The 14,335-nt window shown below is 39.7% G+C and overlaps 1 protein-coding gene across 4 annotated transcripts in view; it reads left to right on the top strand.

The window, feature by feature from the left end:
* Positions 1 to 14,024, top strand: part of CDX1 (caudal type homeobox 1) — a 107,252-nt gene extending 93,228 nt beyond the window's left edge. For all 4 annotated transcript variants that reach the window (XM_077266314.1, XM_077266315.1, XM_077266316.1 and 1 more), the window contains 2 exons: positions 7,065 to 7,210; positions 13,313 to 14,024. In XM_077266314.1, the coding sequence (XP_077122429.1) occupies positions 7,065 to 7,210; positions 13,313 to 13,525 (359 nt within the window). In that variant the 3' untranslated portion in view covers positions 13,526 to 14,024. The remainder of the gene's footprint in view (positions 1 to 7,064; positions 7,211 to 13,312) is intronic.
* The last annotated feature ends 311 nt before the right edge of the window (positions 14,025 to 14,335 follow it).

Here is a 14,335-nt window from a genome sequence, read left to right on the forward strand (position 1 = left end):
AAAGAAGCAAATTTTTCAGATAACACATATTAGAAAGTTTCTTATTTTCTCGTGTATTATTGATTTATAAAATGAAAATGTTGGCTACGCTTTAAGAATACATACATACATATGTTCCTCAACATTAAAATTGCAACACCAAGAAGGAAAAGTTGCAGAATTATGAAAATAAACATGTTAATGATATTGATGAAAAGATGAAAACTACATTTTCGAAACATCTCATTCAATATAAAGTATGTGCACCACGTGCAGAAATCCCGCACTTATACGCCTTGGCTGCTATCAATGAAGTTATTAACGTTCATCTGAGGAATGTTCTGCCACTCTAAATACATTTAGGTAAATCTTCAAAATCCACTGCTGGCTGCTGCCTTTGGAATTGCTAACCAATGACATCTCAGATGTGCTCAATGGGAGACAAGTCAGGGGATGCTGTAGGCCATAGTTGCACCTTTCGACTTCCCAGACTGCTCACATTTGAATCAGTAAAATACAGCCTGGTGTTTAATTGAAGTAAAGCTCCTGGGACGCTTACACATGCTATCGTGAAGGCTTCTTCATGACATTGCCCATGTGGTCTCCAGACCAATCCGTGGATATAATTGTGTTCAAGACAAAGGCGTAACTCATCACTGAAGAGGGTAGACCTTGATTCCAGGCTCCATTGAGGTCTTGCTCTGCACCATGATAGCCTTTCAGAGTGGTGATGCGAAGTCAATCGAGCCCTTGTAGCAGGACTTCTGGCTAGTAGCCCTATGCCATGCAAACACCTTCTGATGGCGCCTTAAGCTTGGTCCGTGACATCTAATTTTACTTGTAGTACAGAATAGATCATTAAACACCAATCCTCAAATCTCATGTGAGCAACTCCATACAAAGGCCTTTATTAGGGAGCGTCATGACTGTCCTACTCCTGGAATTATGGTATGGCTTATTGTACAGTAGTCAGACTCCTCTAGTCGTCATTCTAGGTATACTAAAACCTTGGTGTTACATTGATTTGATTGTAGAACCAGAGGTATGGCCATTCCTCCAAAGTGTCTCCAGAGCCATTTTTCAACCTGTTCTACTATGAGTAGCCTGCATGCAGCATCCTTAGACTCGTCTCCCATCAAGCACAGCAGGGGCATCATCTGACAGCAATTGCGAAATACACTGCCAGCAGCGGATCTTGATGACTTAATTGCCGAAAAGCATTCAGCATGGCAGAACATTCCTCAGACAACCATTAATAAGCTAATTGTAGTCAAGAAGTGTAAGGACGTGTGTTTCTGCGTGTGATGGTCATACTCGATACTGAAATAAATCAAGATTTTTTTTTTTAAATGTGGTTTTCATTTTTTCATCATTTACATATCATTAACCTGTCTATCCATCTGTGATTTCCATAATTCCAAACACTTTTTCTTCTTTGTGTTGCATTTTCATTGTTGATGAGAATACAGTAGAAAAAATGGTGAAATATCTCTTCAAATATGACCAGAAGTTTAGAAAAAGACAGCCTAGGTTATGGCTATAATTTACCTGTAAAAAACCTTTGACTCTCCACCTCAAAATGTTCTCATTTGACATAATTAGTGATAGGGTTAATGTGCCACTGATTATTGCTGTAGCTTCTGTAGAAATCAATAAAGGTGGGTCTCCAAATGCTGCCCAGATTAGATAGTTGTCTGCTGCTTGGAAAGGAAATTAATACCCGGCTTATCACATAGACAGTTATAAATCATTATACATCAGAGGAATATAAATGAAGTGGCTCATTAATGCTGATAAATAAACAGACGGTTTACGTGGATACCAATGTGGCAATGACTCAAAGGTGCAGTCCCTTTCTTTTACTGCAAATCTATAGGAAACAAATCACTCTTTTCTCAGTATTTGCATATGAAGGTATATATACAGACATACCAGGGCTATAACTATATACAGTTGGGAAAAAAGTTTTTAATCAGCGGCCAATTGTGCAAGTTCTCCCACTTAAAAAGATGAGAGAGGCCTGTAATTGACATAATAGGTAGACCACAACTATGAGAGTCAAAATGAGAAAACAAATCCAGAAAATCACCTACGGTAATGTGATGCTGGCCTTATACAGATTTTGTACTGAGGCCTTGAAGTTCATAGATCCATATAGTGCTGTGTAATTTATCTTCAGTGCTTACTTAGGCAGCACACTCTGGCTGGCAGAACTTGTGGACTCATGTCATGTGACCCTGATGACCTCATGACAGGTCCCTCTGCACTTCTATGTTGCTGCTTGCTCATGATTGGTCAGCATCATACAGGAGACAGAAGTACACACGCCCAGTTAAAACTATCTATCAATCCTCACCTGGACTTAAAGCGTAACCGTTGTTTTAATTTTATTTATTTCATAAATCAGTAGTACACATGAACATAAGCATCTTTGTGATATATCTTATCTGAGAGATTTGAATCTTTCTCTTCCAGAATTGATCAGTCAGTCTGAATTTTGAGGTAAAATCTGTATTCGGTGAAGACATACTTTCCCATTACTTAGATAGGAGATGGCAAGTGCTATTGATAAGATTCTATCTAGATGGGAGGGGAAAGAGGGAGGAACTCTGGCTCTAGCTCCTTCCTCCTGACTCCATAGAAGTCCATCAGTAGTAGCTATCATCTCCTACCTCAGGCGAGCATATATAAAATAGACTTTAAAAAAATCCACAAATAAAATAATGAATTGGGTGTAAGAAAAAGTTAAAGGTGCAAAACACAAAACTAGACAAAAAACAGGCACAAAGGCAATGATGAATCTGGGTCTATTACAAATTATAGTGCATGCAACCACCACCAATGTTGCCTTCAACCAGGGGCATTACTAGAGGTCTCAGAAGATCATTGGCCCAAGCCCCAAAGGCTATGTCACCAAATACACCAACACAATTGAATAAGTTTTTAGCTCAGACAGTAATAATGCCATGTGTGCTCTTTTTGAAGGTTTTTCGTAGAATATTCTACGACTAAGGGCTATGGCCAGAAATGCGTAAGAATGCTACATGATTTTATCATTTGTCAGAACTAATTTTTTTTAAAGAATGAAATAAACAAGATTTTTTTTATTGAAATTCAATTTGCTGATCCATTTTTTTTTCCTAACTTATCCGATGGTCAAACGGAATCTGGATCCTGACTGCAGTATCAGAGGCTATCTAGCATATATACACAGTGAGGCACCATTCCCCTTTTTTGTTTTCTTTTTCTCTATTTTACTGTTGTTTGGGCATCCCATAGGTGCCTTCTGGTGGGCTACTGAAAAATGGTTGTCATGATCTGTCTGGAACCGGCTGGTCTTGACAATTGCTGCCTGAGATATAAACATACAGACAGGCTCGGGGAGACACATGTAAATTCCCTGACCCAATAATGATACTTAATTATGAGTCATTTATTAAACAAAACTCAAGAAATGGGGTGCCAATTACACTCCTCTCTCTGAGAGCCCTTTCAGCCAATCAGATGGTCCGGAAGGTGTGTCATGACTTGCTTTTCTGCTGCTCTATCTTCTTTGACACTTGAGGTGATGCAGCATTTTTTACTAGCCTCCTGATCAGTAGCATTATGATGGTTCGAGGGATTTTTAGCTATAAATCACACCCAGTAGTTCAACTTTGATAAGGCATTGCACAGATGGTATACTCTTGTCCATTTCCTTTAAAACCATTAGTTTTATTTTCCTTTTTTTAACTCGAGATATTGAAGCAAAGTGTCCCAACCGGGGCGGTAGATCTTAGGCTATTGATTTTAGCAAATGTAATGATTTAGATATGCATCTAGACTGCAGGCCTCCATGTTTAAAATGGGCAAGCTAATAACTGTTGACTGTGAGGAAAAATCAATAATTAAGTGCTAGACAAACTTTGCATGGTCCTTTGATCTTAAAGTGTGACAAATAACCTCCTTCGACCCGCAGATGTCAAATCCAAGCTAGCCAAATCAGGTCACTAAGTGAACAGTATTGGTGTCAAAACCCTTTATTCTCGTCAACTCTTTTTGCAATTACAAAAAATCAGCAATTAAATGCTAGACAAACTTTACATGGTCCTTTTGATCTTAAAGGGTGATGATTCAACCCTCAGGTGTCAGCGTGAAAATGGAAGATAGCCAAATCATGTCACTATCACTAAGTGAACAGCATTGGTGGTCAAAACATCTTCAACCTTCAGGTGTCAATATGAAAATCAAAGCTAGCCAAATCGGGTCACCAAGTGAACAGCATTGGTGGCCAAATGCTTAATTCTCATGGCCAAACTCTGTTGACAATTAAAACATATGAATAATTAAATGATAGACAAACTTTACATGGTCCTTTTGATTTTAAGGGTTGACGATTCACCGAATTCGACTCTCCCGTGTCAACGTGAAAATGGACGACAGCCTGCCAGATCATGTCACTAAGGGAACAGCATTGGTGGTCAAAAAGTCTTTAACCTTCAGGTTTCATTATGAAAATCCAAGCTAGCCAAATTGGGTCACCAAGTATGTTCGTTGGTGGCGAAACGCTTTATTCTCATGGCCAAACTCTGTTGACAAATAAGAAATATTAATAATTAAATCCTAGACAAACTTTACATGGTGCATTGATGTTAAAGGGTGACAACCCCCTATTGTCAATGTGAGAATCCAAGATAGCCAAATCAGGTCACTAAGTGAACAGCATTGGTGGCCAAACCATTTCAACCTATTAGCATCAACGGGAAAATCAAAGGTAGCCAAATCGGATTACTTAAGTGAACAGCATTGGTGGCCAGACCCTTTATTATGGCTTAAATTAGAATTTTACATTTGTATTTATCCTTTAATGTACGTACAGCCAAGATGTATCATTCTTTTAGATATCAGGATCTACTGAAGAGCTCCTTCATAGCTGAGAACTAGATCCTGTATTTGTGTGGGTGCTTGTAGACATGTTGAAAAGAAAATAACCTTCTCCTCAAGTTGGAAATAGGAAAGTGTAGGGCTGGACAGCGTATCTACCACAACGATGCTGCCCTACACTCAGAAATGGGTTCTACCAGAGATACAGTGCTCATCGCACCTAATAGTTAATGCACTATAATATATTATCTTCTAGACATACTCTTTTAATTCAGATAAGTAGCTGGTGGATAACTCCATTTTATCTGAAAAAGAAAGAATATGCAAGAACAGTTAAAAATTAAAGTCCCTCCATTCTCCTTAGATACAATTGTTGAGCCAGCAGCTTCTCTCCCGACGCCGTCATACAGAGAAGAGCAAGCGCTCTTGTGCTGTCTATAAGAGAGCTGCTGCCAGACATCTCTGGCATCGACTTATCTCTTCGAGAACAAAAGGATTGGCAGTTTGAAATTGGACCTCTTCCTCTTTATTTCAGTTTTTTACAACGATTTTCAAACTGTAAATTTTGTGGTTCGCACCGGACACTTAGTGTCCGATGCTCAACTCCGAACACAGACTTGAAAGAAAGACACACAGACCCCATTAACTTCTCTGGGGTTTGGGTTCTGGTTGAAGATCAGGTAGAGTTCTGGTACCCACACTGAATTTGGGACTAAAGTTCGGTTGAATCCCAACTTCCACAGGTCCTCTCCTCCCCAGTCGGAAACTCATTGTAAAAAGTATATGATGCAGTTTTTTATATGGATTTTGGAGCAAAGTCTATTTCTAAATCTTCATCGAAAAACTCTGAACATATGAGGGTGCTGATTGGTGGAGGTAAAAATCCTATAAGTAAAATTTGCATCTATCAAACCTTTATAGTATATATTTTCAATATGCCATAAATGTTATAGAAGGTATATCCCCTTTAATTTTTAGTGAGGCCCTTGGATTGGTTCAGTATGACAATGTGTCCCTTGGACAAAAAAAGGTTGTTTTCCCACTGTATGAATTCAATGGTGGATCCTATAAAAATTGCCTGGATTTAAGTATGGTCAAGTTAGAGAAATATAGCAATATTTGTAGTCTTCTACAGTGCTTTTTTAGGTGAACAACAGTTAATTGTGTCATATACCAACCATCCATGCAATCATTACTACATATAATGTAGAGGACTTGGAAGTAGGAAATATCTGGAATAGGATGGTGAAAGTAGGACGTCATGTCAAAATCAGGTATTGGGTCCTGTTGGAATGACTCTTTATGAAGGGTATGTAAGAAATTCTTCTCAGTAGGTAATGCCTTTATATGCAAGGAAGAGAGTTGATAAATTATAGCGGTGCTCCCCAACTCCGGTCCTCAAGAACCACCAACGGGTCATGTATTCAGGATTTCCTTAGTATTGCCCAGGTGATGGAATTCTTGCCTTTCCAGGTAATGCAATGATCACCTGGGCCATACTAAGGACATCCTGAAAACATGACCTGTTGGTGGCTCTTGAGGACCAGAGTTGGGGAACACTGAATTATGGGGTCAATAAATCAGCGGATATTTGGCTGCACAAATGTCGGAGAAATGAAAGCAAAATGATTGTGTAATATAACCAAATGAGTGGATGTAAACTGCGCTGCCATCATTTAGTACAACATGTGGATCGTGAAGCCATATCCTAGACCATCGAGTGTAAAATACTATACCTGTAAATGTTATATTGACCATAATTGGCTTATGTTTGGCCATATAGTTATAACACACCCGCCATTTCCTTGGAAGGAAGACAAACAAACGTTTTATATTGGCCTATTATACCAAAATGAAAACCATATATGGAGTCTTAAAACTTAAATACAGGCATAAATGCTAATTGCTATGCTTTCACTAAAGTGGGTAAATTAAAAGTTTAGCAGAATGGCGGAGGCTTCCTAGGATATACCGTAATAGAAATCTCTGTTTATCTTTTTTCATGTCCATTCTTTAGCTTTAGCCCAGAATATAGGGTTAGGTCCCCAATCTTGTTACAGAAGGGCACATCCACAGAAGTTGGTGCTCCAGCTCAAAATCAAAAACCTTTCAAGCAAAAAGGGATTGTTAAAACAAAAAGGCAAAACCTTCGTGGCATATTTTTGGAAGACGTTTCCCATTTTTAAGCTACTGTGTTACATGTCTTTTGTGTTTTCTTTTAGGTAAGACAAGAACAAAAGATAAGTACCGTGTTGTATACACAGATCATCAACGTCTTGAGCTGGAGAAAGAATTTCACTACAGCCGCTACATTACAATACGCAGAAAAGCAGAGTTGGCAGCCACATTGTCACTAACAGAGCGACAGGTAGTTCTTACAATATGTCTTTAGAGTTCTCTGTTTCAATATTTTTAACCTACTCAAAGGGTTCATCTCCACCAGTTTTTCTCAACTCCAGTCCTCAAGACCCTCCAACAGGTCAAGTTTTCAGGATATCCTTAGTATTGCACCGGTGGCAATTTCATCATCTGCTCAATCATTTATTCCATCACCTATGCAATACTACGTAAATCCTGAAAACATGACCTGTTGGTGGGTCTTGAGGACTGGAGTTGAGAAACACTGATCTACACTCTTTTTTTCTCATGGATTCATAAGAAAGTTTTGATAAAATAAATATTGTGAAACACTGCATGGTATACTGTTACCAGACAGAGGTGTAGGTAGGGGTATCCTTCAGGATGGTGGCAAAACATCTGAATGGGCTCCTAACCAGGTAACCCTGATCACAAATAAAGTGGAGCATACACATCGTGGGAATAGGGCACTGTTTTGCAAACTCCAGTCCTCACAGTTCTCGAACAGATCATGTTTCAAGATTTCCTGGATTTCCTTACTTTTGCACAGGTGAGACTGGTAAAGAGGAACCAGGCTGTTTCTGAAAATAAATGTCGATGCAAAGACCAACATCAATATTACTGCCATACGGTGACCATATAGCGGTAGATACCAGTGCTGTAAAACACAAAGAGATTACAGTACAGTCATGGATTCTGATGGAGTCATCCCAATTTTTTGGTGACATTTGCCTTCTCGTATTTTCAGCACTGTCCTCATCTATTTTCAACTTGCACAAACTCCTCATCCTCCTCTCACACCAAAAGTGAGCCTCTTCTGCCATATGTGCCCCTATAAGTAGACCTGCTGTGTAACATAAAAACAATGCTCCTCTTAATGCCCAACATAATAATATCCACCACTGTGCCCCTTACAAAGTAAAATGGCTACTTTGTACATTCTAGATGGTAAAATTGCCACCGAGAAAATATTAATGTCCGAAGTAGAAAAAATAGGTTAAAAATTCCCTTTATTAAAACATGGAACAACAGCAGCTTCGGTGGGAGGATAGTGGAGGACTTCTTGGAACAATGGGTGTTTCACTCTAACTGCCCTTCAACCGGTTTCGAAACCTGTTGAAGCGGAGTTATTGTGAAACGGTCGTTGTTCCAAGAAGTCCTCCACTATTCTCCCGCCAAAGCTGTTGTTCCATGTTTGAATAAAGGGAATTTTTAACCAGGTGGTGAATGCAACCTATTTTTTCTACTTCGGACATTGCAACCTTTCATGTTTTCTATTGGTATGCACCTATAGTCCAATAGCTGATTGTAATTTGCTGACAGGCGGATAAGGCGAATTTCAGCTGCTCCCAGCCAGGGATTCAGTGCCGGTAACTCCTTTTTTCCTGTGTTTCTAAGAGAAAATATTAATGCCCTGTGCAAGTGCCATAGAAATTAGTGCTCACATTCTAGAAAGTAATAATGTCTCCTGTGTGCACCTTTGACAGTCACAATGCCCTAACTGACTACCCCTATAACAACAATGCTTCTTAAGTGCCTATTTAATATTTAGTAAATTTAATAAAGTTCCCTGAGTCCCCCCATGTATAATAATAATGTTCCTTGAGTCCCCATGTAAGTTAATTTCCCCTGTGTCCCCCACATACCATACAACTCCTCCATATACTGTAAAATGCCCCTACAGCTCCTCTATACAAAGAGTGATTCATTTATATCTCCCTTACACAAGTGTGATACCCCCACAGCTCCCTTATGCAGTGTACAATGGGCCCATCTCCCTTATACACAACTTGATGGGCACTCAGCTCCTTTATACACAATGTGATTGACCCACAGCTCCCCTATACTATACAATATGATGGGCCCAAAACTTACCTATACACAGTATCATGGGCTCACAGCTCGCCTATACACAGTATGACGGATCCACAGCTCCTCTATACTCAGTATGATCGCCCCAGTAGCTACCCTATACAGTGTAATGACCCCTATAGCTCTTCTATACACAGTATAATGTCCTCACACTGTATGATGCCCCCTCAATAGTCCTCACATTGTATGATGCCCTCACATTAGTCACCCCATTGAATGATGCCCCCATTGTCTCTAGACGTACTATCAAAATAAAAAATAAACATCATATATTCACCTAATCCTAAATCCAGGCAAGTCCAGGCAGCAGACAGCAGCAAGGCATGGGTGGACCAAAACACTGATGTCATCACATCGGGGCATGCATAGAATGTCAGAGTCCTGGCACAATAACCTCATCACATTGCTCTTCCCCCTGCCCAACACTCATCTATTGCATTACCCTGCTGGTTTGTAGGCTTCAGGCCATGTTTACCACAGAGTCTAACCACATCATCGAGCTGTTTACACTGATACAGTTAAGAATGGCGGTCGCTTCTGGTGGGCTGTGCTCCTCTGAATGAGGGGACTGGGTACAGTGGAAATGTAGCCTCCTGCCTGCATAGCAGAGCTGACTGGGTGACATAGGACCCAGCAGCTCCTGTTCCCGCCCTATACTCTGTGATCATGTGACCATTGGGCCAAGAGATGAAAATGTTGTTAGCACTTCCAATTACTTTGTACACAGAGCATCTTTAGCGCTGTGTATACAACAATCAAGAAGGCAGAAACAGTAATAAACAATCTCTGCCTTCTCTATGGGAAACTCGGCTGTGTCTGACAGCTGACTCTCTTCTCCCACACTTCTGGAATCTCATGCAGTTGCTCTATGATGCAGAACAGAACTTGGTCTGCCCAGAAGTTTAAAGTCAGCGGTCCAGAAGTAGTTCCATTCTTGAGGATATCCAGAGCTTGCTATGATTATCTGGAAACTCATTACATTGCAAGATTATACTTTATCTAATATATAAAGCTGAATGTGTGTGTGTATGTGTGTATGTCCGGGATTGGCATCTGCACTGTCACAGCTACAGCCACAAAATTTTGCACAGTCACACGTCTAGACCCCAAGAGCGTCATAGGCTATGTTGTGAGGTGAAATTTTAACCCCGCGCTTTCCAATTCACCAAACAATTTTGCCCCTATCTACATAATGGGGAAAAAGTGAAAGGAAAAGTGTTGGAGGTGAATTGACAGCTGCCAGATGTGAACAAGGGGGACTTAAAGAGTGAGAGCGATGGTGCCAAAGAGTATATATTGTACAGTTACTAAGGTGGGGCCCCGACATGGGATACTAACCACACACGGGGATATGAACACACACACAAAATGCGCCACACACTACCACGTGCTTGAACACATATACCACCCTCAGCGCACATTTCACCACACATACACCAACCTCGCTACATAAAAGTCGAAACACAAAAGTCGCCGCTCAAAACTCGCCACGTGCAAAATGTGCCACATGCAAAACTAGGCTCACGCAAAACTCACCTCATGGAAAACTCGCCACACACAAAACTTGCACACGTGGAAAAATTGCCACATGCACAAAAGTTGCAAAAGTTGCCTCACACAAAACTTGCACATACTCAAAACGTACCACAAATGTACCATATAGGAAATACGGCAACTGTCAGTCACATGACCTGTCTATTATGTGTATGCGTGAGCTAATATATACCGCCAGGGGGGAGGGCTTCCTGTTGGCTGGGGATTTATCAGGCTGCCAATTTAGCTTACAAATACTGAGGTAAAAATACTGAGCAAATAACGTGTGAACGTGATCTAATACAGGAGGAGATGACACACGTATACACTATATACAGGAGGAGCTGACATACAGGTACATACTATATAAAGGAGGAGATGACACACAGGTATATACTATATACAGGAGCAGATGACACACAGGTATATACTATATACAGGAGGAGATGACTTACAGGTATATACTATATAGAGGAGGAGATGACATACAGGTATATACTATATACAGGAGGAGATGACATACAGGTATATACTACATACAGGAGGAGATGACATAGGTATATACTATATACAGGAGGAGATGACATACAGGTATATACTATATAAAAGAGGAGATGCCACCTAAGTATATACAGGAGGAGGTGACATACAGCAGGTATATACTATATGCAGGGGAGATGACATACAGGCATATACTATATACAGGAGATGACATACAGGTATATACTATATACAGAAGAGTTGACATACAGGTATATACTATACACAGGAGGAGATGACACATAGGTATATACAATATACAGGAGGAGATGACACACAGGTATATACAATATACAGGAGGAGATGACATACAGGTATATACTACATACAGGAGGAGATGACATAGGTATATACTATATACAGGAGGAGATGACATACAGGTATATACTATATAAAAGAGGAGATGACACCTAAGTATATACAGGAGGCGGTGACATACAGCAGGTATATACTATATGCAGGGGAGATGAAATACAGGCATATACTATATACAGGAGATGACATACAGGTATATACTATATACAGAAGAGTTGACACACAGATATATACTATACACAGGAGGAGATGACACATAGGTATATACAATATACAGGAGGAGATGACACACAGGTATATACTATACAGTATATAAGGGAGATGACAAGCATGTATATACTGAGGGGAAAATGAGAGGTGTGAGGTGAAAATGAGAGGTGTGAGGTGAAAATGAGGTGTGAGGTGAAAATGAAAAGGTATGAGTGCAAAATGAGAGGAGTGAGGGAAAATAGTGGAGTGATCGAAAAATGACAGATGTGAGGTCAAAATGACAAGTGTTAGGGGGAATGAGAGGAGTGAGGGGGGAATGAAAGGAGTGAGGGGGAAAATAAGAGGAGTGAGGGGGAAAATGAGAGATGTGAGGGAGAAAATGAAAGATGTGAGGGGGAAAATGAGAGGCATGATGGGAAAATAAGAGAAGTGAGGTGCTATAACTAACCACAGATATTTACTATGCCCAGGCAACGCCGGGCTCTTCAGCTAGTAAACAATAAAGAGGCTGTTCAGCCACTAACATTAAGAAAAAAACCTGTCAGAATGGTGTAAAATATTAAAGGTTGTCACATTGACAACATATTTATCACAGGAAAAATTGACATGTTGCATATTTAAAAAACGCACCACAGGTCAACCGCAGCGTAAAAAGCACAGTGTGCATGAGGATTTATAGATCCCATAAAACTGTAATATGCAACGTAAACAAATGCATTAAATCTTCATCTTAGCAACTTAGCTTATAATGAACATATGACGCTTCTGACAATCACTGGCTGTAGCGGGTCATCACTATGGCAAGTGATTGACTGCAGCATAAGGGACCAGTAAGTGCAGGGTCAAATTAAAGAGGAACCGTCACTTGCCATAAATATGTAACATTTTTTAGATCTGGTGTACATGCCACTATTCTCTTTAATCTTGAATTGTCTATTTCTTGGTTCTGTGCCTCTTCTTGTCCGAGTTATGGCCCATTCATCCTTATATATAAAGCTAAATCTTGTAGTCAAATGGGCATGGCCATCAAGAAGACTCCAATAGAGAAGAGTTTGGAACAACATCCACTTGGCTAAAAAGACAAGTTTTACTAACAAGGAAAAGGGGCCATATTTTAGGGGTAGGATCAAAATACAAACTACGGTATGCCAGATTCAGGAGAACAGCGGCATTTACACCTGGTAAAAATATATATATATATATATACACTGCATGTAGAATTGTTAGGCAAGTGAGTATTTTGACCATATCATCATCAAACTTGAATGATGAAACATCAAGACTGGGTGGAGAATTATCTGAAGACAGATTTTTCAAAAAGTTCTATGGAATGAAGAGATGAGTGATTCTTGATGGAACAGATAGATGTCCCGTGGCTGGGTGGTAACTGGCATGGAGCGCCTCTTTGACTCAGATGTCATGAAATTAGAGGTGGGGTACTGCTATGGGCTGTTATGACTAAAGATGAGCTAGTTGGACCTTTTCAAGTTGAAGATCGACTCAAAATCAATTCCCAAATGTACCACCAGTTTTTAGAAGACACTACATTAATCTTTAATCTCTTTAAGGCTATCGAGCACTGTTGTGAGCATTGTACTTGAACCGTTTATGTACTTACTACCTGTTTTTCTTTTTTCTATAGGTAAAAATCTGGTTCCAAAATCGAAGGGCAAAAGAAAGAAAAGTAAACAAGAAGAAGATGCAGCAGCAGACTCAACAGGCTACCACCACCACGCCGACACCCCCCACTGTTGGGACCACCGCAGGGATGGGCGGCATTTGCAGTAGCAGTAGTAGTAACAGTAACATGGTATCGCCAACAGGACTGACTATCAAGGAAGAATATCTCTCTTGAAGTCTTGAGGCTTTCAGACACCAGGACTATGGAAAAGGCCCATCACTAAGTGTGATCCACACAAAGAAGCTTCTAGGGAAACATATAACTGGGTCTCGCACATTTTGTTGCCAGGACCTTTTGCTTTTTTAAAGAACTGGTAACACATGTTCCACCACAACAAGACGCAGCAACTATCTCTGTCTGCTTTTGGACTATATCTAAAAAATGTATGTGTAACTGTATATTTAAAGAAGAAGGAACGTATAATCTATGGCTGGAATTTTTTTTTATTATGTACATTTTTTTTCTAGTTTCTGCAATGAGTGTTTGTACTGTAAAAATTTATAAAACTTTCTCCTGCTCTAGAGCCAGAGAAAAGATGTGATAGAAATCACACAACCTGATTGTTCTTTTTCTATAAATTAAGGTCATTGTCATCCCAACTGTCTATAATACACATTATTTGTATGTTTTTAACTTTGATTAAATTTCTTGTTACTATTTTATGCAGGTAAAAGTTTGCACAAAGTTTATTCTGTCTTTGTTTTAGTGATAGAATAAAATTATTCAAAGGTAGAACTTAACTCACGCACTCATCCCTGAAGGATTGTCGATTTTGTTCTCTTATAAAGACGTAGCAAGTTGGTCTGGTGGGGCATGTGCCTTGAGTTCTGACCATCCAACTACAATTTTTCTTTAAAAGTACAATGGCATGTAAAGGTTTGGGCAAACATGGTCAAAAATTACTGTTATTGTAAACAGTTAAGCAAGTTAAAATGAAATGATCTCTAAAAGGGCTAAAGATAAAGATGATACTTTTTTTTTTTC

Source organism: Ranitomeya variabilis, chromosome 5 (genome assembly GCF_051348905.1).
Source record: "Ranitomeya variabilis isolate aRanVar5 chromosome 5, aRanVar5.hap1, whole genome shotgun sequence".
Classification (NCBI taxonomy): domain Eukaryota; kingdom Metazoa; phylum Chordata; class Amphibia; order Anura; family Dendrobatidae; genus Ranitomeya; species Ranitomeya variabilis.